The sequence below is a fragment of the Sphaerodactylus townsendi genome, linkage group LG13, assembly GCF_021028975.2.
Source record: "Sphaerodactylus townsendi isolate TG3544 linkage group LG13, MPM_Stown_v2.3, whole genome shotgun sequence".
Taxonomy (NCBI): Eukaryota; Metazoa; Chordata; class Lepidosauria; order Squamata; family Sphaerodactylidae; genus Sphaerodactylus; species Sphaerodactylus townsendi.
Genome location: NC_059437.1, coordinates 45,529,329 through 45,554,890, shown reverse-complemented (window position 1 = coordinate 45,554,890; position 25,562 = coordinate 45,529,329). Strand labels below are relative to the sequence as shown.

The 25,562-nt window shown below is 44.9% G+C and overlaps 1 protein-coding gene across 10 annotated transcripts in view; it reads left to right on the top strand.

Annotated features, from left to right (window-relative positions):
• ARVCF (ARVCF delta catenin family member) overlaps positions 1–25,562 on the top strand; it is a 482,167-nt gene that overhangs the window by 401,223 nt on the left and 55,382 nt on the right. For 7 of the 10 annotated variants that reach the window (XM_048514629.1, XM_048514620.1, XM_048514624.1 and 4 more), the window contains 5 exons: positions 11,858–11,975; positions 14,302–14,473; positions 15,792–15,809; positions 20,412–20,483; positions 24,755–24,913. In XM_048514629.1, the coding sequence (XP_048370586.1) occupies positions 11,858–11,975; positions 14,302–14,473; positions 15,792–15,809; positions 20,412–20,483; positions 24,755–24,913 (539 nt within the window). The remainder of the gene's footprint in view (positions 1–11,857; positions 11,976–14,301; positions 14,474–15,791; positions 15,810–20,411; positions 20,484–24,754; positions 24,914–25,562) is intronic. The other 3 variants (XM_048514623.1, XM_048514625.1, XM_048514626.1) reach the window with 3 other exon arrangements.

The following is a 25,562-nucleotide window of genomic DNA, read 5'->3' as shown; positions in this document are numbered from 1 at the left end:
TGGACCTAGCATGCAATAGATAAATCCGGTTTCAGTATGTTGTACAGATTGTGTATATGCTGTACACCGCCCAGAGCCCTTCGGGGATGGGGCGGTATAAAAGTCTAATAAAATAATAATAATAATAATAATAATAATAAAAATAAAAATAACAATAATAATAACAATAATAATAACAATAACAATAACAATAACAATAATAATAATAATAATAATAATAATAATAATAATACACATTAATACACATTAATGCAGTGCTACACCCTTTACCTCGAGCTCTTCTGCACGCATTATTCATTTCTCGATACATCACACAGTCCTAGATGCTTGGGAAGTGTCCGACGTGTGATGTAATACAAAATCCAGCATATTGATCTTGTTTGCTGTGTATAACTGTTTTGTAATAATAATAATAATAATAATAATAATAATAATAATAATAATAATAATAATAATAATAATAATAATATATGCACATCTTTTTTACTTGGATCAATTATCTGGCTCTCCAAATGGTTTGGAAGCTTTAATAAATTCATAGATGGCAAAAAAAGGAAAAGGAATTGTCAAAGGCTTTCCGCGGCCCGATTTTCACGGTTTGTGAGTGGTGTTGGGAGTTAGAGCAGTATGGCGTATTCTAGTAGTATTCTTTGATGGCGTTTGCCTGCATCTGTGGCTGGCATCTTCAGAGGATCCTCTGAAGATGCCAGCCACAGATGCAGGCGAAACATCAGGAGAGAATGCTGCTAGAACACAGCCATTCAGCCCGGAAACCACACAGCACCCAAAGGAAAAGGAATTTTGCCTAGGGAAGGGGCTGTGTCTTCTGCTGGCACTGAAAGCCTGCTCCATTCTCCCCCCCCCCCCATTTCTGAACTTAGGCCCCTTCCGCACATGCAGAATAATGCACTTTCAATCCACTTTCACAATTGTTTAAAAGTGGATTTTGCTATTCTGCACAGTAAAATCCAGCTTCAAAGTGCATTGAATGTGCATTATTCTGCATGTGCGGAAGGGGCCTTAGTCCCTCTCAAACATAGGCAGCATGGTTTTTTTCCACCTGCAATCCTAAATAAGTGACAGCAGAGTGACTGTTTCCCACTATATCCCAGATACTCCACTTGTGTAGAGAGCCTGCAGACAGGTTCTTGATGATTCGTGCCTTTATTTTAGCGTTTCCTTCTTGGCTTATCTTAAATGAAGGCTTTTGCTGTGCAGTCCGAGGTGACAGAATTGTAGGACGGAGGAAACAGACATTCTTGTACAAAGCTGCCAAAACATTTTACATGCAGAGCTACTGTAGCAGAGCCATAGCCAGCCCAACCACAGAGACCAAGTACCCAGGGTGCCTCAACTCCAGGAGTGCCTGTCTCAGCTATGTAAACTCCCTAGAAAGACAGCCGACACTTGTTGTTTGGGAAAAGGCACCCAGATGCAACCGAGCTGCTTGTTGGCACTGTGGGGGTCTCAACAAAGAGCCTTTTGATCTCCACTGGATGCCGAGCGCATAGACACGTTTGTAACAGAAGGGAAATAAAGGAATGAGAGCCACTTAAAATGAATATAGGGAAGTATTACCCTAGTTGATCATGGAACGTACTATTGTTATGCTTCTTAGTCAGATCTTACCGCTACCATGAACTTGTTCCATTGGCCTCATGGGTCTGTCTTGGTCGCTACTACCTGCTGTGGCTGTTCAGGATCTCAGATGAGGCTGCTGGATGGCTCTGTTGAGATCTGTTGAGATCTGTTTCATCTATTTTGACTGGCTGTGGTAGTTCCGGGTCTCAGAGGTCTTCATGTACTTTCTGAACCTTTATCTGGAGTCTATTGGCTACCTCAGCGGTTGGCATCAAGGAATTGAATGTCTGACAGGATGTCCTGTGGCATTGCTGGCACAGTCAGCTGGCACCTTTGCCATGTTGGGCTCTTCCTGGTCTCACTGGTTCTCCTCAGCCAGTGGCCTTCATTTCTCAGACTGTTCCCCAGAGGACCCCGAATCTAAGTTGCTGATCTGGTCAGAGGAGGTCATGACAGGGAGAGAGAAAAACTCAGGACGTGGGGAAGAAACTTTCTTGCTGGTTGTGGTGGGTTTTCCGGGCCGTGTAGCTGTGGTCTGGAAGATCATGTTCCTAACGTTTTGCCTGCATCTGTGGCTGGCATCTTCAGAGGTGTATCACAGAGAGAAGTGTGTTACACACTTCCTTGCTGTTTTACACCTTGGCCTTGACTTGGGAGCACAAGCCTGAACAAGTTGAACCTCTCTTAGGATCATTTCCAAGCGTATGGAAAGGGGACCATGTGTTTTCACTTTTTCTTTGTTCATTTGTTCAAGCTGAATGCTTGAACAGAACATGTGTATTCTTTTTGTTCATTTATTAAACTTTGTTTTACTTTGAATGTTGCAAGCCTGGTCTCCGGGAAAAAACCACATCTCCTCAACCTTGCTATCTGAAGTGTGGTAGCAGGAAGGGATAGGGAATAAGCTCAATTGGCCATGCTGACAGAGGCTGATGGGAATTGTAGTTCCTGAACATTTGGAGAGCCGCAGGTTCCCTACCCCTGGTCTAGATGAATACCAATCAATGTCTATGTATTAATACCACATATAGCCAGCAGTAATTTTTCTAGCTTCTGCCAGTATCTGATGACGTTTAAATGAGTCAACTTAGCTGAAAGAATGTCCTATAGTTACAGAAGGACCATGTATATATTTTAGTACCAGTGTCTATGACTGTGAGCAATGGTGGGCAGGTTTTGTATGCTTGTTTTGTATGTTTATTTTATGCCAATAAAGGATATGCATGGAACAGGATCCTGAAGTATTGATCATTGATATGATTCACCACAGTTCCTATATTCTCAGTCCCATTTGCTATAATTATCCTCCACAAATTAACTGAGGCTGCAATCTCTAATTGGCAGATCAGCCTACCAAAACATTAGTTAATTAATTGTTCTAGGCTAATTCCTATGAGTGGGGCTGACAGTTAAGGGCATAATTATGGAAGTTTGAGTAAGGTTGCCTTATTTCAGTAAAATACAGGTGGCCTTGTTTGCACACTATGCAGATTATGTGCTAATTATGCAAATCGGCTCTTTGTTGCACACTGTCTGCCAGTCTGCTTTCGGATACTACCGCAAAAAAAATTGGCCCAAGATCAAAGGAAGCCTATGTTTAGTTGATCGAGACATGTAAGAGGGAACAAACATGTCAATCATAGCTATGACTTCCCTCATTGGCAAGAATAATGGATAATGGAGCAGGCTTGTGTCTCACTAAAAAGACTGGGCAAAATACTGCCCACATGTTTTATCTCATGTCTCTGTACCTATAGGCGCTAGAGTTCTACTTTAGAAAAAAAAAAGAAACCATAGAATCTGGCCCAACTAATGGAACAAGTGGGCACCAGATGCCATTCTCAAAATGTGGAGGAAAAACAAAATTCTGAACCATGTGCTAGTCCTATCTTTGAATACTTTTGATTCTGCTGTGTCACTCTAAATGGAAATATTGTACAGACAGACTGACTCAAATGGATGTTTCTTGTATATTCTATTACATCTCGGTTAGGTGGTTTCTACTTGTTTCTCACGCAAGCCTCTCTTCGCCTGAAAGAATGTGAATTTTATTTATTTACTTCACTTAAATTTTACATTTCTTCTCAGTGGGGACCCAAAGTACCTTATAAGAACATAAGAACATAAGAACTAGCCTGCTGGATCAGACCAGAGTCCATCTAGTCCAGCACTCTGCTACTTGCAGCAGCCCACCAGGTGCCTTTGGGAGCTCACATGCAGGATGTGAAAGCAACAGCCTTCTGCAGCTGCTGCTCCTGAGCACCTGGTCTGCTAAGGCATTTGCAATCTGAGATCAAGGAGGATCAAGATTGGTAGCCATAGATCGACTTCTCCTCCATAAATCTGTCCAAGCCCTTTTTAAAGCTATCCAGGTTAGTGGCCATCACCACCTCCTGTGGCAGCATATTCCAAACACCAATCACACGTTGTGTGAAGAAGTGTTTCCTTTTATTAGTCCTAATTCTTCCCCCCAGCATTTTCAGTGATTGCCCCTGGTTCTTATGTTGTTTTGTTCTCCTCCATTTTATTTTCTTAGCAACCTTGTGAGGTAGGTTCCACCGAGAGTATGTAACTGGACCAAGATCACCCACCAAGCATCTACAGCAGAGTGGAGAGCTGAACCTGGGTTTTCTAGCTCCTAATCTAACAATGTAACACTGCACTACGTTGTCTGTCAAAGAAGGCTTCAAATAAAATCACCCATCCCCATTGGACAAAAACCAGTACAAGATACGATGAATGTGTTGTTGTTAGAGTTTTGCTAGAAGCCCTGTGTGTCTTTCCTCCTGTTAACCCATCAGCATGTTAATGCTAATGCTTACTAATAGGAGAAAATTGTAGCACAGCGCCCTCTTCACATTCTTCGAGTGTTAATATCAGCAAAGAACGGATATTATTAGAAGCGTAATAGCCAAAATGAGCCACTTAAAATTCTGTTCTGAATAAGGTGAGGGGAAATTGGGGAGGGTGGAACTGTACTTGGAAAGTAATCTGATAATTTCTTCATTAAAATACTGTCAGTTTCCCCTTAAATGGAGAATGAAAGAAAATTAAAGTGTCAATAGAAGTTTTTTTTAAAGGAATTGCAGCTCCAGGTTATTCTTTTCTAGTACATTTATTCATCCCCTTGCAAGCTTTCACTAAAAATGCCCCATTTTGCTACAAGGTGGACCTCCCAACCATTATTATTACAGCAATTGCTTCCACAAATCATCAGAGTTTGGACTGCTGGATCTGGTTTAAAAAATGCTCAGGGTTTTTTTAACGGATTATTTAGCTGGTTCTCCTAGTTTTAATGTGGTGTCTTTCTGTTGGCTCGCTTTTAGCAACAATTAGCAGAGACTTTGTTCAGGAAAGAGAAGTAGTGGCTATCGTCAGTCCATTAATCAGCAGTTTGTGTATCATTATATTGTTGAGAGTCTGGCTGGCTTGATCTCCATGAATTAGTAGCCATAGCTTTGATGGAATGAGGCTAATGTTCTTTTTAATGGCTGTAGATGGTGCTCTGAATAAACAGCTCACCTGTCTGTCTCCAGTGAGCACTCAGCCAGGTACATATATGCCAAACATGTATGATTGTCTGTCAGCAGTACTCTGCTAATTCCATGAAGTGATTATTTCCATGCAGCAACAGGCCTGCGTATCGTTGAAGGCTTTCATTGCCGGAATCATAGAATTTGAAGAGCCTGCAAGACCTATCAAGTCCAACCCCCTGCAATGCAGGAGCACATAATCAAAGCACTCCTGACAGATGGCCATCCAGCGTCTCTTTAAAAACTTCCAAAGAAAGAGACTCCACTACACTCCTAGGTAGTGCATTCTACTGTCAAACAGCCCTTAATGTCAGAAAGTTTTTCCTGATGATTAGGTGGAATCTCTTTTAAGAACATAAGAACAAGCCAGCTGGATCAGACCAAAGTCCATCTAGTCCAGCATTCTGCTACTCGCAGTGGCCCACCAGGTGCCTTTGGGAGCTCACATGTAGGATGTGAACGCAATGGCCTTCTGCGGCTGTTGCTCCCGATCACCTGGTCTGTTAAGGCATTTGCAATCTCAGATCAAGGAGGATCAAGATTGGTAGCCATAAATCGACTTCTCCTCCATAAATCTGTCCAAGTTTTCCTTCACCTTGATCCCATTATTTCTGGTCCTAGTCTCTGGGGCAGCAGAAAACAAGCTTGCTCCCTCACCAACGTGACATCCCTTCAAATATTTAAACATGGCTATCATGTCACCTCTTAACCTTCTCTTCACCAAACATACCCACCTCCCTAAGTCTTTCATCGTAGGGCATGGATTCCAGACCTTTTACCATTTTGGTTGCCCTCCTCTGGCCCCTTTCCAGCTTGTCAATATCCTTCCTGAATCAACTGGCTATTGTGAGTTTCCTAGGTTGTGTGACCATAGCTACAATCCACATCAGTCAACAGGCATGTATCTCTGTTATTGCTTCAGCTGCCAGTACTTACTTAAGTTCTGGGGCAGGGAAGCTGAAAGTGCAGTCTCAGGAGTTGGTGAAGCCTGCCAGCTTTCCCCGTGCTTTGCTTGTACATTTGTAAATAAAAGCAAAAGTAACAAAAATACTTGCTGTTGTGGGTTTTCCAGGCTGCATGCAGTGGTGGGATCCAAAAATTTTAGTAACAGGTTCCCATGGTGGTTGGATTCAAACTGTGACGTAGCGCCAATGGGGCTGGGCGGAGCACGACGAGGGTGTGGCTGGGCATTCTGGGGATGGGGCATTCCTGTGCGTGGCTATGGCAAGGACGCAGCTGCTGCGCCAGCCTTGGGTGGGAAACGAATGCACGCAGGCGCAGGCTGCCATGCACGCCGGTGCACCTCCTGCTAGACTGCTTCAAGTTCTGCGCGCTACTGCTGAGAGGAGGGGCGTAACTAAGGCAAAAATCACGTGGCAAAATCACCAATTAGTAACCCCCTCTCGGCACACACAAATAATTAGTAACCTACTCTCGGGAACCTGTGAGAACCTGCTGGATCCCATCTCTGGCTGCGTGGCCATGGTCTGGTAGTTTTAGCTCGTAACGTTTCACCCATATCTGTGGCCAGTATCTTCAGAGGCGTGTCACAGAAAGATGTGTTTCTCACCATGGCACAGTATGGAGTGAAATTCTTTGACAATGCATAACAAAGACAGCCTAGGTCTCCTGTGCTCTCTGTTTACCAGGAAACTCAGCTGTGTAGCACTGCCTCTGGAAACTGTCACTCCTAAGGAGTTTTCTTTTCATACTGAAAAATCATGCGGACAGAAAACCCACTGTGTTTGCTCTTTCTGAAGAAGGGAAAAAGGGGTACTCATCTGTTCCCCACCCCCCAGCAGATGCAAAAGCAGCGTAGGGGGGAGGCCATTTTCAGCAGGAAAACAACACAGCAAAAAAAAGTCTAAACATGCCTTCCCCCTTTCCTGTGTCATCCTTCAAATCTCAGCTCCTTTGGGTAGAACTGCACAGAGCAGCTAACCCACCATTACAGTTCATTTGAGAGATGGCGGGTGAGGCTGAGAGAAAGCCGGCTTATGTAAGGCAACCCAAGGGGCCATAGATTGGCTGAGATTTTAAAGGGGTGGGGGCAGGTTGCAGCTCATCGCTCACCCCCTTGATTGCTCTGCTGCTCCCACTCTTTTACCTGAAAACCGTAAAACAGTGATGCTGTGCTTGTCAAGCCATGATTTACAGCCCAGTGTGTGTCGAGACTTCGGAGAGGTCCCTCTGCAACTCTTTGCTTCTAGCCATCCAATTAACCTGGCCATAATGGATGCAGGAGGATTACAGAGGATGGAGGGAAGGAACAATTATTGATCAGTACTTGCCAAGACATGCCGTCTGAGGAAGAGCGCTGGTTTCTTAGAGAACAAGGCCAGCTGTGATGCCTCTGTGTGCTCAGGGGCCAAATGAAGCATGATGAGGGACAGCCATCTTGATTGATGTGTCTGGGGAGGCATAGTCCAGTTTGAGCGAGACACTGGGCCTATGAAATGTTGCCCAAGTAAGTTCTTTGCGCTATCTGGATAAGGGTCAAGTCCTCCTTCCGCTTTCCCCATTTTGAGCTTTAAAGCTGCTTTGTAGAAAACTGGCAGTCCATCAGTTGGGATCTCCACTGGGCCTTTGGAATGGGACTGTGCTTTCTGGCCCCTCCATATACTATCCCACCTTGATGATGCCACAATCACAATCACAATAACCTTTATTGGCATAAATCCTTGATGATGCCACTGCCTATATACTGGCTTAGGAAAGGGAGCTCAATTCTGCTCGGCGCATCCATGTTTGGAAGACACCCGGGCTGCTGCATGCCTCCAACATAGTGATTGAATTTTTCAGGGTTTCCTCTCTTGGGGTGCACAGTTTGGCCATCGCCAGTCTGGGTCAACAGCTCGCCAGGTCTTCCAGGAATGTCTCAGCTAGACAGCAAAGGCTTTTTCTGCGTGATGTTACAGTCGGCATGTTCTGTCAGCCATGCTGAAAGATAAAGCAGAAATATTAAGCAGCACTGCAGATATTTTTTCCTTTGTATGGCTTGCAAAGACGGTTCCGCATCCGTCTGTGCTGTTTGGCCCAGAAGCTGTAGAGGAATCCGGAGTTACCTCTCCAATTGTGACTGGAATTGAGCATCTCTATTTTATTTTGCAGATTGTGCAAACTTGTGCGTCTAGTTTACTCATTCTCCATATTATTTGTTAGTTTTTCACATGTGGGTTTGTACATTTCTGTGTGCCACCCCCGTTGGTATTGCATTCAGCATGATGGTTATTTTTCCTCTGGTCCTTTCTTTACCATGTTTATTTTAAGACACCCCCCTCCCCAAAACATTTTTTTTGCTGCAGAAAATGACCCTTTCAGCTACATGAAAGACTAAGTAGACCCCAACATTGCAGAAATGTTGATACTCGGGTGGGTTGGGGGCTTTCCAAATCTGGGCAAACAAATCTCAAATGTCTACAAGGATGTGCTTTTAAGCAGAAAGGCACATGATCATGTGCCAACCAGACACTTCCTCCTGTCGATATCAGATATCATTGCACAAATGCAGATTGTATGTGGGAATTATGTTTTGCAGACTAAGAGCCCCTCCAAATGAGGCGACAAAAGGGCTTGTGGGAGGGGCGCGCCCTCGCACTGGTGTGTTTGCCCTCCCCTTGCACTGGGATGAGGCACGGTACACTGCGCCAGCATCCCAAGTGCCCCTGCTGTTGCCGCAAGGGCAGTCTGGGGGCATGGCCAGGGATGCTTCCTCCCAGCCATTTGCCAGGTTATGCTGGTGGAGGGAAATTGGCTTCCTCCCAGCCATTTGCCAGGTTATGCTGGTGGAGGGAAATTCAGATTTATGCAACCCTTTTGGATCGTGTAAGCCTATTCAGCCCCATAGAGACTGCTTGGTGGCAGGAAGGCTGTTTTGTTTTGCAAACTTCTCGATGTCATTGGGAAGCCTCTCTGGGAGTGGTAGGGTGGGGCGGTTGTGGTGCCGTGGCCACCTGCCTCTCCACTTGGATGGGGCTACCCAACAGCAGGCCTGTTTGTAGCACACTGTATGGAAATTTGGCTGTTCAGAAGCTCCACTTCTCCAAGAACGGCTGCTTTTTTTCATCTTTTAACTTGGCTAGCTTCCTTGTCTCATTATTAATGTTGATCTGTTCCCAAGCAAAGGTTGTAGGTAGCCATGCAGGTATTCGAAGAAATCCAAAACCAACAGCAGTGTAATATCTTTTTATTAAAACCCGCCATAATGTTACAAAATAGTGAGTGAGCAACAAAGATTTCTAGTTGGAAACTCAAAAGAGTGCACACTGCTTTGCAGTGTTTTAGTTGGAACTGATCAAAAGGTATTATACTGGTGTTATTTTTTACATTTTCAAAGTGGCACCATGATGTATAAGTGTTGAAGTCACATGAATAGAATCACATGAGCTTCTGGAAAGATCTATCTTTTCTTCTTCCACCAAACAGGAGAGACAGACACACAGGCACATACAGACTGCACAAACACCCAGACTGAGCACTTGCGTAGATAGAGTTTGCTGTTCCTATATTTAGTGTAAATTCCCTTGTTAACTAGTAAAGTTCTACGAAGCAACTCACTCAATCTCTGCCCTATTATTTACTCTGCTAATTCATTGCAATACAACAATTTTGTATTGATTTATAGTATTTCTGCGCCATGGTCCTGCTTGAGGAAGCTTACAATTAAAACCACATCACAAAAGACAAACAAATCATTTAAGACAAGCTATTGGAGATGACGGGGAAAGCAATGGCAAACTACCCCACAAAAGCGGCTTGCCTATGAAATCACTTCTTGCAGTGGTACCCCAGGGTTGGACATGACTGAAGGGGAATCTTTACCTTTATTGGAGATGAGCAGGGCCTGTATGATGAACCTGTTCCACTGGTTAAATACATCGCTGCCATTACATCTGGCTTCCCAAGGCCATAAAGGTGGGGTGGGGGAGAGGAAACCCCATCTGACGCTATGTGGTTCCTGGTTTTATTATTGATCATTAGTTGTTTTATGTTGTGTTTTTAAGCTGTTTTTATTACTGCTGTTCATCGCCCTGAGCCCCTAGGGGGAGGGCGGTCTAGAAATTTAATAAACAAACAAACAAACAAACAAATAAATAAATAAAAACTATTACTAAAACAGAAAAGAGCAGATAATGAAAAGCCTGGATAAAAAGATGTATTTTGACCTGACATCTAAAAAGCTCTAAAGTAGATGCCTGGCAAACCTCAAGGAGGAAGGTATTGCAGGGGTGGTGGTGTCACCACCGAAAATACCCTGTCTCTAATCACAACTCGCCTTGCTTCTGAAGACGGGGACACAGACATCAGGGCTTTAGATGTAGATCTTAACTGGCAGTCTAGATAGTATAGGAGGAAATAATTCTCCAGGTAGGCTGGGACAAGACCCCACCTTATAGCCCACCTACTCTCCTGTAAGGAGACTCAAGGTGGCTTACAAGCTCCTTTCCCTTCCTCTCTGCACACCTTGTGAGGTAGGTGAGGCTGAGAGAGTCCCGAAGAACTGTGACTGACCAAAGGTCATCCTGCAGAGGGCAAACATTCAATTATGCCTCAAAACACAAAGGTAACCAGTGTAGATGTTTCAGCACAGGGATGATATAATTCCTGTGACCAACCCTTGACTATATCCTGCCCACTGCGTATTGTACCAACTGAAGTTTCTGGACTGTTTTCAAAGGCCACCCCACATAGTTTGCATTACAGTACTCTAACCTTGGATGTGATCGAAGCATGTATCTTTTTGGCCAGAACAGGCTTTTTAAGCAATAGTTGTAGCTGGCAAACCCTCTAGAGAAGAAGAAGAAGAGTTGGATTTATATCCCCCCTTTCTCTCCTGCAAGGGGACTCAAAGGGGCTTACAAACTCCTTTCCCTTCCCCCCTCACAACAAACACCCTGTGAGGTAGGTGGGGCTGAGAGAGCTCCGAGAAGCTGTGACTAGCCCAAGGTCACCCAGCTGGCGTGTGTGGGAGTGTACAGGCTAATCTGAATTCTCCAGATAAGCCTCCACAGCTCAGGCGGCAGAGCTGGGAATCAAACACGGTTCCTCCAGATTAGAGTCCACCTGCTCTTCACCACTACGCCACTGCTGCTCTTTTATTTAGAGCTGATAAAAGGGGCCATGTGCCACAAAAGAGACCTGAACCTCCCACCATAGGCCAGGATTCAGTCTCACCCCCAAGTTACAAATCTGCAACCCCATCCAGGACAAGCTAAGTCTCCAAGCTGTTCTCTACTGAACATGGTGCATGAAAATGCATCCACAGTAGCTGCAGTTTGCCTGATGCTGTGGCAGCATTTTGTGAGCGGAGAAGGTCATAACATAGATCTGTGCATAACCCTTGAGAACTTGCCTTCCTTGCTCACCTGTATGCATTGCCACCTTTATTCTTTCCAGTGTCTGCTGTCTCTGCCCCCGTGTCTGAAGCATTGTCATGCTTAGCATTGCAACAGTACTTCTATTTGCTGTTATACATATTTATTTGGCAGGTGATGATCTCAAAAAATTTGGAGGCGGGGCAATGGCTCGTTTTTTACCAATCTCTCTTGCAGTGCGTGGGCTGAATCCCCGCCTGCCACATCCACATGCCACGAGTCAGCGGCTGGTTCTAAGAACTATTTCTTTTGTGTGCTTGTTCAGAGCAATTAGATCCATAATGATTATGTAGAAGCGCAAAGGAAACTTGCTTAATTTGTTGCAAAGATGACTGCATTAACCACTCGCTCCCTTCTTCTTGTTTCCAGGAACGTAAGTTCAGACGGAGCCGAAGCTCGCAGGCGGCTGCGGGAGTGCGACGGCTTAGTGGATGCCCTCCTCCATGCTCTGCAGTCTGCAGTAGGCAAGAAAGACACGGATAACAAGGTGACCTGCTGCAGGGCTGTACTTTGAACTGATCTTCGTTCGTTTGTGGAGTCGATCTTTGATACTGAAAGCCAAGCTGTGCATTCCCTGATTTGATAGCTAAAGGATGCATTTTTAGGATGTATCTTAATTTCAGTAAGGGCTGAGATGGAAATATCCATTCCCTTGAAAGGTAGATGTTTGTTGATGACTAAATATCAATAGTAGTTAGGGGGGCGGCACCAACAAGTCAAGTGGCACAGAGAGTGAGAACAAAGGAAGCCCATTTGATTCAGGAGAAGCAGGTGGCATGGGATAGCCCAATCTTGTCAGATCTCAGAAGTTAAACGGAGTCAGTACTTGGATGGGAGACCACCAAGGAAGACTCTGTAAAGGAAGGCAATGACAAACCACCTCTGTTTCTCACTTGCCATGAAAGCTCCTTGCTTTGGTCACCATAAGTCAGCTGCAACTCATTGGCACTTTACACACACAATATGAAGGACAGAGGGAGGGTTGCGTGGTATAGCCCAATCTTGTCAGAACTTGGAAGCTATGCAGGGCCAGTATTTGGACAAGACACTGTCAAGGAAGACTCTACAAGGAAGGAAATGGCAAACCACCTTTTGCTTCTCATTTGCCTTGCTGGTGTCGCCATATCTGTTGTGACTTGACAGCACTTATGTACTTGTATATATGATCCAGTATCCTGTTTCTAACAGTATCTAGCTAGATAGAGATAGACAGGGAGTGAAAGGGATTCTTGGGGTTGCAAAAGCCACTGTTGGTTTTATTTTTTAACTTTTTTTCAAACAGCTGACCTCCATGTCACAAACGTGTTATAAGCTACTTGGAGTTCCCATTGGAGAGACAAATGGGATATAAATATCTAAGTAAAAACTGTGTTTAAACTTCCTGTTAATGTCAAAAGTATAATCTGGAGGGCTAGGTGGTTAATGACCATGTTTTAGTTTGAGTGCTCAGAACAGAAAAAACTGGGAGTTCCCATGGAATATGTCCTTTGTACAGTTATTTTTTAAATATTGATCAAATTTTAATACAACCTGTGGAGCACCAGATGTTCCCCCTCACTGGATTAACTATTGAGTCAGTGTGGCGTAGTAGTTAGAATATTAGACTAGAACTTGTGAGTCCTGGTCTTGAATGCCCATTCTACTATTAAGCTCACCAGGTGATTTGGGGGCCATCACACTTTTTTAACTTAAATTGCCTTGGCAAGTTTTTCTGAGGATAAAACAGAGGAGCAGAGGCAGCCATCCACACCGCCTCAAGCTCTTTGGAGGAATCGCCGTGTAGAAATGAGTTGATGAGATCGGCTTGGTTATTTTGGATCCCATCTACAGATTGCAGAGCTCTGTTGAACCAGGAATCTACATTCTGGATTCCAAGAAGCACAGCCAATAGCTTTCGCTGAGATGCTCTTTTTCCCAGTGAGCAAATCTTACAGAGGCCACTTCCGCACGGGCCAATAAACACGGGCTAACAGTGGTATAAAACCCATGTTTGGGGGCGGGGGAACTTCACACGGATCCTGATCCTAACATGAGTCTGCTCTGTGTCTCCCCCCCCCCCCCCCGGGGGGCGTTTCAAGAATCACTATTCTTTCGTTTTAACATGGATTGCAGCCACAGCCGAGCAAATGGCTGCCCCGGGAAGTACGCTACTTTGCCGCACTTCCCTTTTTTTAAAGTCCCTGTCTCTCTGCTGTGTAGCTACGGAGGGGCACAGGGACGGTAGCATGGCTGTGAGCTCCATGCCTGCCTAGCTTCGTAGCTATGCAGTGGAGGGAGATGAGTGAGAAAAAACCACGTGCCTCTGTGCGAAGGCGCCACAATGGCAACCCGCATTGCCTCTGTGGGCTCCGTTCGCCTCTTGCATGGAGGCATGCGAACACCCCGACAGCAGCGCGGGTTGCTTGACCCTGGCTGAGACCTACTTGACACATGCTGTGCGGAAAGGGCCTGAGAGGAGAAGATTCTTTCCCCCCTCCCGCAGCATATGGAAGCTTGGGTGGCTTTTGTTGTTGTTTGCTTCCTGGCTTCGACAAGCCTCTGACAAATGAAGCTGCTCCAGAGGTTCTGGCAGTGGTCTTTCCTGGTTCTGCCATCTGAGATTCATTAGCTAGGGACTGAACCTAAGGGATCGTGTGCATACAAATCATGCTGTCTTTCCCTGAGCTGCAGCATCTAACTGCTGGAAACATTACAGGGCTTTTCTCAGTTGTGGGGGCAGTTCTATACTGGAGAGCTGGATCCCCCCTCCACAATATAACACACGTGATAACAATCTGGTTTCTCCCCCCCCCCCCCCATCTATCTCACCACAGTCGGTGGAGAACTGTGTGTGCATCATGCGGAACCTCTCCTACCATGTCCACAAAGAAGTTCCAGGAGCGGACAAGTTTCAAGATCTAGAAGCAAACCAACTGGGAAGTTTGGGAGGCACTCAGAAAAAGAAAAAAGACGACGCTGGCTGCTTTGGAGGGAAGAAGACAAAAGGTGTGTGCCGCGGAAGCCTCGATGCTGTCGGGGCGGGGGTGGCTTTATTCAGGCAGGGGTGGTTCCGCTTGACCTGGATTGCAGTTCCTCAAACCAGGACTAGAACTCACACTTGACACATTCAAGAGCATTCTTCTAATCGCATACCCAACTGGGCATTACGTATGACGGGGTACGCAAGGTATACAAGGCGAGAGGCAGCACGGCGCAGTGGCTAAGAGAAGTGCGCTCTAGTCTGGAGAACCGGGTTTGATTTCCCAATTCTCCACGTGAGCGGCAGACTCTCATCTAGTGACCTGGATTTGTTTTCCCTGCTCTCCCCCATGAATCCTGCTGGGTGAACGTGGGCTAATCACAGTTCTCTCTGAACTCTCTTAGCCCTGTCTACCTCACAAGGTACCTGTTGTGAGGAAGGGAAGGGAAAGCGATTGTAAGCTGCTTCGAGACTCGTCAAAAACCAACTCTACTTCTTCTGGTTCTGCCCATAGAAATGCATGAATATAGAAACACCAGGTCAGGAAAGGACCAGAATTCTGTTCAATCAAAAAGGAATATAGTTTGAATGCGCATCTTGAGCAGCTTGATCTGCGATGTCATAAGCTTTACCTGAGCATGCTGAATACCTTACTATTTGCTATCTATGTCTGATAGCAATATATTCTTTTCTGTCTGTCCTCTTCCTTTCACTTGTTTTAAATGGCTGCTTCCTCTGATAGTTTTTTGACTCTCTAAGCCAGTAATAATACAAGTTTATATTACAAGGCTGCCCCAGGCTAGTCTCTCAGAAGCTATGCAGGGTTGGTTCTGGTTAGTGCCTGAATGGGAGACCACCAAAGAATACCAGAGTCGTCATGCAGAGAAAGGCAACGGCAAACTACGTCTGCTAGACTCTTGCCTTGAAACCCTACTGGGTTGCCGTACATCGGCTGCAACTTGACGGCACTTCACACACACACACTTTATAGACCGGCTGTAAGGACGATAAAGTCCAGCTTCTGACTCATTTTGTTTCGCAGTCATTCTATCGTTTCAAATCCCATCAGTTTCGGAGCTAGTCTGTTCTTTCCTTGGCAAGCTTTGGCGTGTTTATGGAAAACCAAACAGAGAGAAGAACTGACACAGATGGACTGTTCTTCTGGCAAGAGGGGAGGCACAGATGTTCTCTTGGCAAACTCAGAGTCGCTGTTCACCTGTAGCACTCGGGTTTTGAATGTGCTCCACGAACCGTCTGCCTCTGGTGTGATTGTTCATCTGTCTTTTCTTCCTCCTGAAAAACTCTTGTCTCTTTTTTTTTCTTTGCTGCTTTTCTGATTGTTAGAGGAGTGGTTCAATCAAGGTGAGTCCTTCTAGAATGTTCTTTTCCACATTTCTTTTCTGATATTGCTATTCTTCCCCCTCTACCGTTACCAAAGGATGAGATCTGGGCGGGCCCCTTTCTCCTTCACTTCCTGCATCCCAGCATGCATTTTTTTCTATAACTTGTGCTCCCCCATGCTTGTTCAGTTTCATTTCTGATGACCGATAAACATCACTATGATGAATTCGGGCTCATTTGGGCGAATTTTCCAATCTGTCTTCTTAGAAAAGGTTTACGTGGCACCAAGAAGTACAGACAAGTCATGCCCATTCCCTTGCAGAGGTACATGTATGAGATCCCCCTCTACAAATCACCTCGAGCCCTAGAAGATAAAGCACAACAGAGAATGTACAGTCCAAATTGGTAACTGGCATGGAACAGAAAAGAGGTGTGGTGCAGTGGTTGGAGCATTAGAGCGTTGGACCAGGGCACAGGAAGACCTGGGTTCCAATCCCTACTCTGACCGATGATGTGATTCAGTATAAGGCAGCTTTAGAACATAAGAACATAAGAACACCGCCCAGAGCCCCTAGAGGATGGGGCGGTATAAAAGTTTAATAAATAAATAAAAAATAAATAAAAAATAAGAACAAGCCAGCTGGATCAAACCAGAGTCCATCAAGTCCAGCTCTCTGCTACTCGCAGTGGCCCACCAGGTGCCTTTGGGAGCTCACATGCAAGATGTGAAAGCAATGGCCTTCTGCGGCTGTTGCTCCCGATCACCTGGTCTGTTAAATTTTAAAAACCAGCTTTGCATACAAGGCAGCATTCTCATATCAGCTGCTGCTGGGATCCGCATTCCAGAATGTTCCATGCAGAGGCCCTCTTGGAAGAATCAGTCCTGAGTGTCTTCTCTACCCATTTTTTTTAATCCAGAAAAGATAATACCTGGTATTTTGGCCCTGAGGTTTAAATTGTGATCCCGGGGGAGAATTCTCCCTCCACAGAGTTTCAGTCAAACAATTAAAGATTAAAATTTTACCCCTAATTTTTCAGTTGCTTCTCAAAACCTTTCTTGACTTCTTCCATTGTCCGTAAAAAGCTGTTGCTATCCATGGAGCAGAATAGTTAATATGCAGGGCATTCAATATGTTTGATGGCGCCTTGTTTGAGAAAAGATGGAGTTAAAGAAGCTTTTAATTTCACGGCCTGAGAGACTGCAAATCGTTTATTACACAAGCAACTTTCCTTGTCAGGCAGCTTTTCCTCTCCCCAAGGACTTTGCCAGCTCTGATAGCCAAGTCCCATAAAGCAGACCTGTCAGCAGCCATCTTAAAAGCTGTCTCTCTTCCAACAAGGACTTTTGAGCCGCATTTCTCATCCGAGGATACCTTCTTCCCTGTTGAGAAGAGGACTGGGTATTGTCAGCCACAGTTTGGGGCTGAGAGGCTGAGAAGAAGAAAGTTAGTTGGGAGGAAGAAAGTAGCAGAAAGACAAATTCTAGTGCGTCAGAACTTTAAGCCATTGTTGAGTGCCAGAAACTGAGAGATTATAGACTTGGTATTTGCAAGACTGAGGGAGAAGGCAAAAAAAAAAAGTCTGGATTCTCTCTCTTCTTTTTGAGGAGCTGTTCCCAAATCTTAGACCATCAGATGTCCCACAGAAAATGACCAACACAGGGCTTGAATTTTTTAAAAAACAATCTGACTTTGGGACTGCAGTAAGAAGTACTCTTGGGCAGTGGTGGGATCCAAAAAATTTAGTAACAGGTTCCCATGGTGGTGGGATTCAAACTGTGGCGTAGCGCCAATGGGGCTGGGCGGGGCACAACGAGGGCGTGGCCGGGCGTTCCGGGGATGGGGCATTCCTGGGCAGGGCTGTGGCAAGGATGCAGCTGCTGCGCCGGCCTTGGGTGGGAAACGAACGCACGCAGGCTCAGGCTGCCACGCACGCTGGTGCACCTCCTGCTAGACTGCTTCAAGTTCTGTGCGCTACTGCTGAGAGGAGGGGCGTAACTAAGGCAAAAATCACGTGGCAAAATCACCAATTAGTAACCCCCTCTCGGCACACGCAAATAATTAGTAACCTACTCTCGGGAACCTGTGAGAACCTGCTGGATCCCACCTCTGCTCTTGGGTGACATGGAGTGAGGAAACTGGCCGTATGCAACTCCTTATGTTCTCCTTGCATCTAGACATTGTAGCATTTTATTTCCTTGGCGGTATTTTGTATTTTTTGAGAGATCCACTTAAAGAGCTTGGGAATGTGTGCTTTTTGGAGCAGGCAGGGAAAGTAAGTAGGATAGCTCAGCAGTAGGAGTTATCTGAGGAAATATTTGTGTGCAGGGGAGAGGATGAGTTTATGGGTACTGACTTATTTTTACACAGTTGTTGCCCCCAGTGTCTTGTAAATAAGCTAAATAAGCTGGAGTTCATTCTACCTCCATCTTGCCTCCTGTCATGAATTTTTTTATTTCTGCACTTCTAAGAAGCGACAAACAAACTCTGCTTTTTAGCTAAGCAGTTGGACATGGCTGTCATTGTGAGATGTAGCGTCCTGTCACTGTGGCCGTGCTTTGTATGTGTAACTTGTTTTCTGATAGCTTGTGCAGCTGAGAAGTTAGAATGGAGGAGGGCTCTCATGAATTCATTTTGTTCAGTTCCACAATGCTTTGGCCAGAAGAGTTAAACAAAGTAGGACAGGTGCAATGACCCCACACTTTCTGACACACAGAGGAAATTTCTCCCCCTGAAAGAAAATCAGTCTGTTCCCTCAGGAACTAAGCCCTTATTTTATGCGTGTTGTTTGTGAGTATATAAATCTTGTCTAACCCCTTAAATTAAAATATATTTATGCAAATTAAAATATATTTATTTACTAATGCAAGAAATAGGGCTCCCCGCCCCCCAGTCTAAGGACCTTCCTAGAAAGCTGCAGTGTGTCACTGTATTTCCCCACTCTATTCCTTGTCAGAAACAAATTGGCACTAGAGACTTTAGAACAGTTTAAAAAGTGAATTAGAAAAAAATTACAAAAATCTAAGTCGTCACAAAGAAAAAACAAGTATGTTTCGATACCTGGCAGTTACTTTCAGAGTGATGTTGCTGTTTCAATGCAGACACTGTTATAAGATTTGGACTTGTTTCGGAGTAACTTAATATATCGAATGTTTTTAAATGCTGGTAGTTTTTCTTAAGAATTTATAATTCCATTTAGGTCTGTGCGCTTCCAGATGTCAGAGTTTTCAGCACTCTGTCACCTGTAGATAGCTTGAGTGAATATTTTTAACCTGAGGTAAAATCTCTAGCAATTTGACGTAACATCAGACCAAAGATAATCTACCAGAAGATTATTCCTCATTCACATGGATTATGATTAGTATTTTCCCTTCTGACCCCCCCCCCCCAAAAAAAACAAACCCATCCCTATTTGGGTACTGACTGGAAAGGGAGCAACATTAGTGAAGGGAAGGAGAGCAGCTTTCAAAAATCACTGGTATACATGTTTGCCTTTAACAGAACAAAATTTGGAGCAAAACCTCGTTCACTCCATTAAAAGAAAAAAATGATAACAGCTCTTTTATGTACAATTGGATATGTCTTTATACTAGTAAATGTTTTTAGGTGAATATCATCTTGCAGAAACACTTCCATTAACCAAGAAATGTCCCCAAACAACTTATTGTTCAGTCCTGGAGAAGTAAGATGTAATGGAGTCAGCTGCATTTCTTGGATCATTGGCAAAGATTGATCTATGAATAGGTAATGGGGTTGAATTCAGTTCTACAACAGGAATGAAGGACCGGTCACATGATACAGAATGAAGCAGATACTACCTCATCCTGGACAGTTCTCTGGGAGCAGGTGACTTGCCCCTATGAGTTCAGCTGGGATCGTATATATTCACCTTGATAGGTCACCTTTTCTAGACTCCACTCATTTCTTAGAGGATCTATCATGGAGCTTAGTACTCAGATGTGGACAGCACCCCCTCTACCATCAGGTGATCACAGGTGAATAAACCTAGGACTGCTAACAATGGGAACTGCCTTTGCCTGCACTTCACTTGTTTTTCCTTGGCTGTGTTCTAGCAGCATTTTCTCCTGACGTTTCACCTGCATCTGTGGCTGGCATCTTCAGAGGATCTGATGGTACCTTCAGAGCATCTGATACCATCAGATCCTCTGAAGATGCCAGTCACAGATGCAGGTGAAACGTCAGGAGAAAATGCTACTAGAACACGGTTGTACAGCCCAGAAACCACACAACACCCCAGTGATTCCGGCCGTGAACGCCTTAGACAATAGAGTGAGCAATTATTTTGCTACCTTCAGCTTTGAGAGCTGCTGGATTCTTTTTACTTGCTGCTCTGAAAAGCCAAGTCTAAGTGATGAAAGCCAACAGGCCGATGCATCTGCTGTATAAACAAAAGGTGTTTGATACTTTTCCATCTCAATCCATAAAGGAGTTCAGATGCGTGCCCAGGATGTTTGTGCAAATACAACGTGAGGGCATGCATTTACTATAATAAATGGGCATATGTATTCCAATCCGTGCTTGAGTTTTTGCAGTGACAATGATGGATTTGAGTTCTGTTGTATACTCAAGCCTTGTGCTGCTCACTGTTCTGTTCCATGCACAGGAAAGAAGAATGGCGACGTGGATAGGAACTTCGACACACTGGACTTGCCGAAGAGGTCCGAATCAGCAAAAGGTAATGCACAAATGCACATAGTTGTGCTTAGGATGATTTGCAAAGAAGGAAAGGTGAATTCTCTTGCAGAGACAATGAAAAGCACTTCATTTCTCCAATCTTTTTTTGAAAATTTTACTATTAACTAACCATTTTTCAAGTTGTCGCTGTTCTCTTGTATGATGTTCTGTGCTGAGTGAGAACATGAAATAAAATAATGAAGCTTTTTTCGTTATTGCCAACAACATAGATTTTCCAGACAGTTCCTTAGCTAATGGATGTTGGGGATGTATCCTAGATGGTATTGTTTCCACTGCATCCTGCGAATTCTTTGCAAGCCTGAGTGTTTCATATCACAGCCAGACGGCCGTGCTTTTTATTTCTATTGCAGAGAGGCAGCGTGCGTGCTTCTTAAAACCATCCCGCTCTCTCTCTCTTCTGCGTAGTCACCTGCCAAGATCAGTGGGATGCACCCAGCCTCCTTGAGTGACAGGTCATCTCCCAGAATGGTGTTTGCCTCTTTGCTTTATTCTAAATGCGGTAGTTAAAGACTGGTTATAAAAGCTAGAGATGTCAAGGCCACATCTTTTCAAAGAGCAAAGCAGGGCTTTAAAGGGAGGTGCTGAAACTCGCTGGTGGAGACGGAAGGTTCCTCCCTGGCCCCAACCAAGGATTAGCATAAAACAAATGAAAAGAGAGCCAGTCTTTGGTGAGGACTGGAGACCAGCCCATATTTTCCTTGAGCCTTTTGCTCTGCCTTCTTAGATCTCAGCGTGGCACTGCGATTTAGACCAAAGAGCTTGGAGTGTCATTCTGTGCAGAGTAACTCCAGTCAGGCAGCCCCATTCGAGAGCTGGGAGCCTGGCCATGGTGCTGCAGCCACACCCAGCCGCTGCCCCCATAGAAGAAGAAGAAGATTTTGGATTTATATCCCACCTTTCTCTCCTGGAAGGAGACTCAAGGTGGCCTCCTTTCCCTTCCTCTCCCCATCTTGTAAGGCAGGTGGGGCTGAGAGAGGTCTGAAGAACTGTGACTAGCCCAAGGTCACCCAGCAGCAATGTAGGAGTGTGGAAACACATCTGGTTTACCAGATAAGCCTCTGCCATCCAGGTGGAGGAATGGAGAATCAAACCCGGTTCTCCAGATTAGAATCAACCTGCTCTTAACCACTATACCATGCTGGCTCTGTAGAGAGGCTTCCCAGCGGTGTGTGGAGGTTTGCAAAGTGAAAAAGACTCCCCACTGCTGAAAAGTCTCAAAGGTCCTCAACAGATTTACACCACATTTCAGTGACTTAAGTTTGCAGTAGGGCTTGCCAGTGTAACACCAGCAAAGGTCAGTAGGACCTGCAGTGTAACAGTAGCAAAGGCCCCTGGCCACACCCCCAGCCTCGTCCTGCTATGCTTCCAGGGCAAGTGCCCTGGGGAGGGCAAATTTGCCAGCACAGCCATGCACCACTTTTATGAGCGGATTCAGCCCACCCTCTGGATGGTGCTCTAAGTCTATTGACTTAAGACTGGAATAATTCTTCATAGGATTTCACAAAAGCAAGTGGTTCATTCAAAACTCAACACCATGATGGCTACCCTCAGCCTTCTTTCTTTAGTACAGGAACAATAATGCTGGGTTTTCAATCAGGACTTATTGAGGTGATGTATGTGAAGCACTTTGGGGCACCATGTTTGGAAGGACCAGTTCCAACCAACAGGGCCATCCTGATCAAAATTGCTCCCTTCTAAGTATGCTGAATTCAATGATCTTAGAAGGAAGCAACTCTGCTTAGAATGGCCCTGCAAGTGGCATCTTCATTCAAGGAACATCTCCAACATCCATTAGTTCTGCTTTTGAATTCTTTATTTGTATTGCAATTTACAGCACATTTCTCACCTATGATGTACATTTGTGTATGCGATTTGTCTCTGGGATAGAAGATAGGGCTCACTTGCGACTAAACCTGGCAAAATGACAGCTGTGTTGAGTGTAGGTTGAATACTAACTTTAAAAATGCTTGTTTTTGTGCTATCTACGTGTCTGTATTGGCAATACATCTGTTTACAGAATATAGAGGTAGGGCAGGTTGTAAGCAAGCACACATACCTTGTTCATTGAATGCTTTCCCCACTTGTTTTTTTAATGGTTAGCTATCCTGGTGGGGCCAACACACACAGCCCTGATGTGTGTATGCATGTAAAGTGCTGTCAAGTTGCAGCCGACTTATAGTGACCCCAGCAAGGGACTTTCAAGGCAAGTGCCTAAACAGAGGTGGCTTGTCATTGCTTTCCTCTGCAGAGTCTTCCTTAGAGATCTTCCTTCCAGCTCAGCTTCCAAGATCTGATGTGATTGGGCTATCCCCTGCTGCCTTCCCTTCCACAGCCCTGCTATCCTCTGAGAGCCAGTGTAATGCAGTGGTTAAGAGCAGGTGGATTCTAATCGGAGAACCGGTTTTGATTCCCGACTCCTCCTCTTGAGTGTCAGAGGCTTATCTGGTAAACCAGATGTGTTTCCACACTCCTACATTCCTGCGGGGTGACCTTGGGCTAGTCACAGTTCTTCGAAACTCTCTCAGCCCCACCTACCTCACCAGGTGTCTGTTGTGGGGAGAGGAAGGGAAAGGAGCTTGTAAGCCACCTTGAGTCTCCTTGCAAGAGAGAAAGGTGGGGTATAAATCCAAACTGCTCTTCTTCTTCATTTCAAATCTGCCAGTGACCAGGTCCCAAGACTTAGCAAACAGTACCCGATGAAAAGAGGGGATACTCCCGTTGCCCAGAGCAACAAAAATCGCATGGCCTGGCACCATTATCCTGAGTGCTGCTCTTCTCATTCAGGCACATAGTTTTCCACGTGAAGCTCCCTGCCGCTCTGAGTTGCATTAGCTGAGTGCTATAGAAGTGGCTTTCTTTGATCATTTTGAGGTGCTCAGTCCATAAAACAGATAAACTGTGTGTCTAGTTTTCACACATCGTATGTTGGATGTTATCAGAAAATTAATCCTTTTTTGGTAATGGATTATGTGTCTTGCAAGGAGGCAAGGTAGCGTGAAAAAACATTTTCCGGAACGTATTTTGTGAAGGGGAAAAATACGAGCCCTTGTTCTTTCCTTGCCTTTGAAATGCTTATTGCCAAACAGCTGGCTTGCATGGTTATTTTCAGTGCCATCCTAGGCAGAGTTATACCCTTCTAAATCCACTGGAGACAGTGGGCCTAGAAGGGTGTAACTCCGCTTAAGATTGCACTGATGAGATGGTTGCAGTTGAAAGCTTTCCAGCAATTGAACCAAGAGAAAAATAGCAGTTTACAAATGGTTAACCACACAGGACAGGCCTGTGGCGTAGTTTCCTCTGGTGACATCAGGTCTCAGTAAATGTAGAGTCTTGTTGGGAAAACGGCAACAGTAACCAAAATTAATCAATCAGCTGCTGGGTCTCTTTTCTTTTAATCAGCCATGATTATCAATGCATAACTTTAAAAAGTGTTGCACATCTTTGCATTTGTGAGCAAGCTCAACATCAGGAGCTGGTAAAATTGGTTTCAGCAAGGCTAGAAATGAACATGAAAATGGGGTATGTGAGCCACGTCCAATCAATGTATTCAAAGCCACGCGTGGCACACTGGCAGGCTCTCATGCAATCCTATTCTAAATTGAAGTTACATTTGATATTTAGAATAGGATCGCGTGAGAGCCTGCCAGTGGGCCACGCGTGGTTTTGAATACATAGAAATGAACATGGCCATGGTTATTATTGTGTTGAGGTGCCACTTTGCTGGGTGGGGAACAGTTGTCAGTCAGTCACGAATGCTGCAAGGGGGCTGTTATCCAGGCCTTAATCTGAGTCAGAGCGAAGCAGTTTGAACCTGTTTGAATGCCGGGACTCCAGCTTTGAAACATGTGAAAGCAGCTGTAAAGCTGTCTCCTCCAGCAGTCTGTCTACCACAGGTTTATCCTATTCTGTTAAAGAGCTCAGGGTAGCCCACATGATTGTTCTCTTTCCATTTTCTCTTCACAACTACCCTGTGAGGTAGGTCAGACTGAGAGGCAAGGATGAGCCCAAGGTCATTCAGCTTTATGGCCGAGTGGATCTATTATGTCATGCTAGCTCTGATATTCATACTATCCCCCCTGTCAGTCACTGCCCCTTTGGGCTTCAGAATCCGAAGCTGGCTGGCAGACAGACTAAAGAGTGGCTCACATCTGTATAAAAAATGGCTGCTGTTAATTACATAGGAACGTATCTCATCAGGGAGCTGTGAGAAAACCCAAAAGGAAGAGAAACGCATCCTGATTCACTTTACAGGAAAAGCGAAGGGGGAGGAAAAGTCGCGCTTTACCAGGTTTCGAAAACCGTGGTGCTTCTCTGACATGAGGCGCAGTGAGTTTGGAAGAGGCCAAAATGAATGCGTAATGGAAAATCTAACCCGGAGGGAATGTAAACTCACTGCAAGGCAGAGCACAGGTGCGCAAATATCCATTGACTTTTTCCATCCTGCTCCTCATGTTTGTATCCTACTCATCCTCCAAGGAGCTCAGAGCCATGTGCATGTTCCATTTCCCCATTTTATACTTACAGCAACTTGGTACGGTAGGATGGGAGATAGTATCTACCCCACTCTTTGATCTCACTTCCTCCTTCCGTTCCTACTGATAAAAGGATCAATGAGATGTGTCCACCCGCTCGAGGAATCAACAGCCAGATCAGCAGATGAGGACAGGCAGTTCCAGTGGTTGATGGGGCAGAGGAACCCCTGAAGTGTGGCTACTGGGCAGCAACAGTAATGGATGGAGGAGGATCTATTATAGTCGGCACCAGTGATGCTTAGCTAACCCTGGTTGTGTTTGTGCATTTAGTGCTGTCAAGTCTCTTCCAACTTATGGAGATCCTGTGAATTAATGACCTCTAAAAATCCTATTGGTAGTAGCCTTTCTGAGGTCTTGAAAACAGAGGGCCATGGGTTCCTTAATTGAGTCAATCCATCTCATGTTGGTTCCTCCTCTCTTCCTGCTGCCTTCAAGTTTTCCTAGCATGATTGTCTTTTCCAGTGAGTCTTGTCTTCTCATAATGTAACCAAAGTATGATAACTTCGCTTTAAAAATGTTAGCTTCTA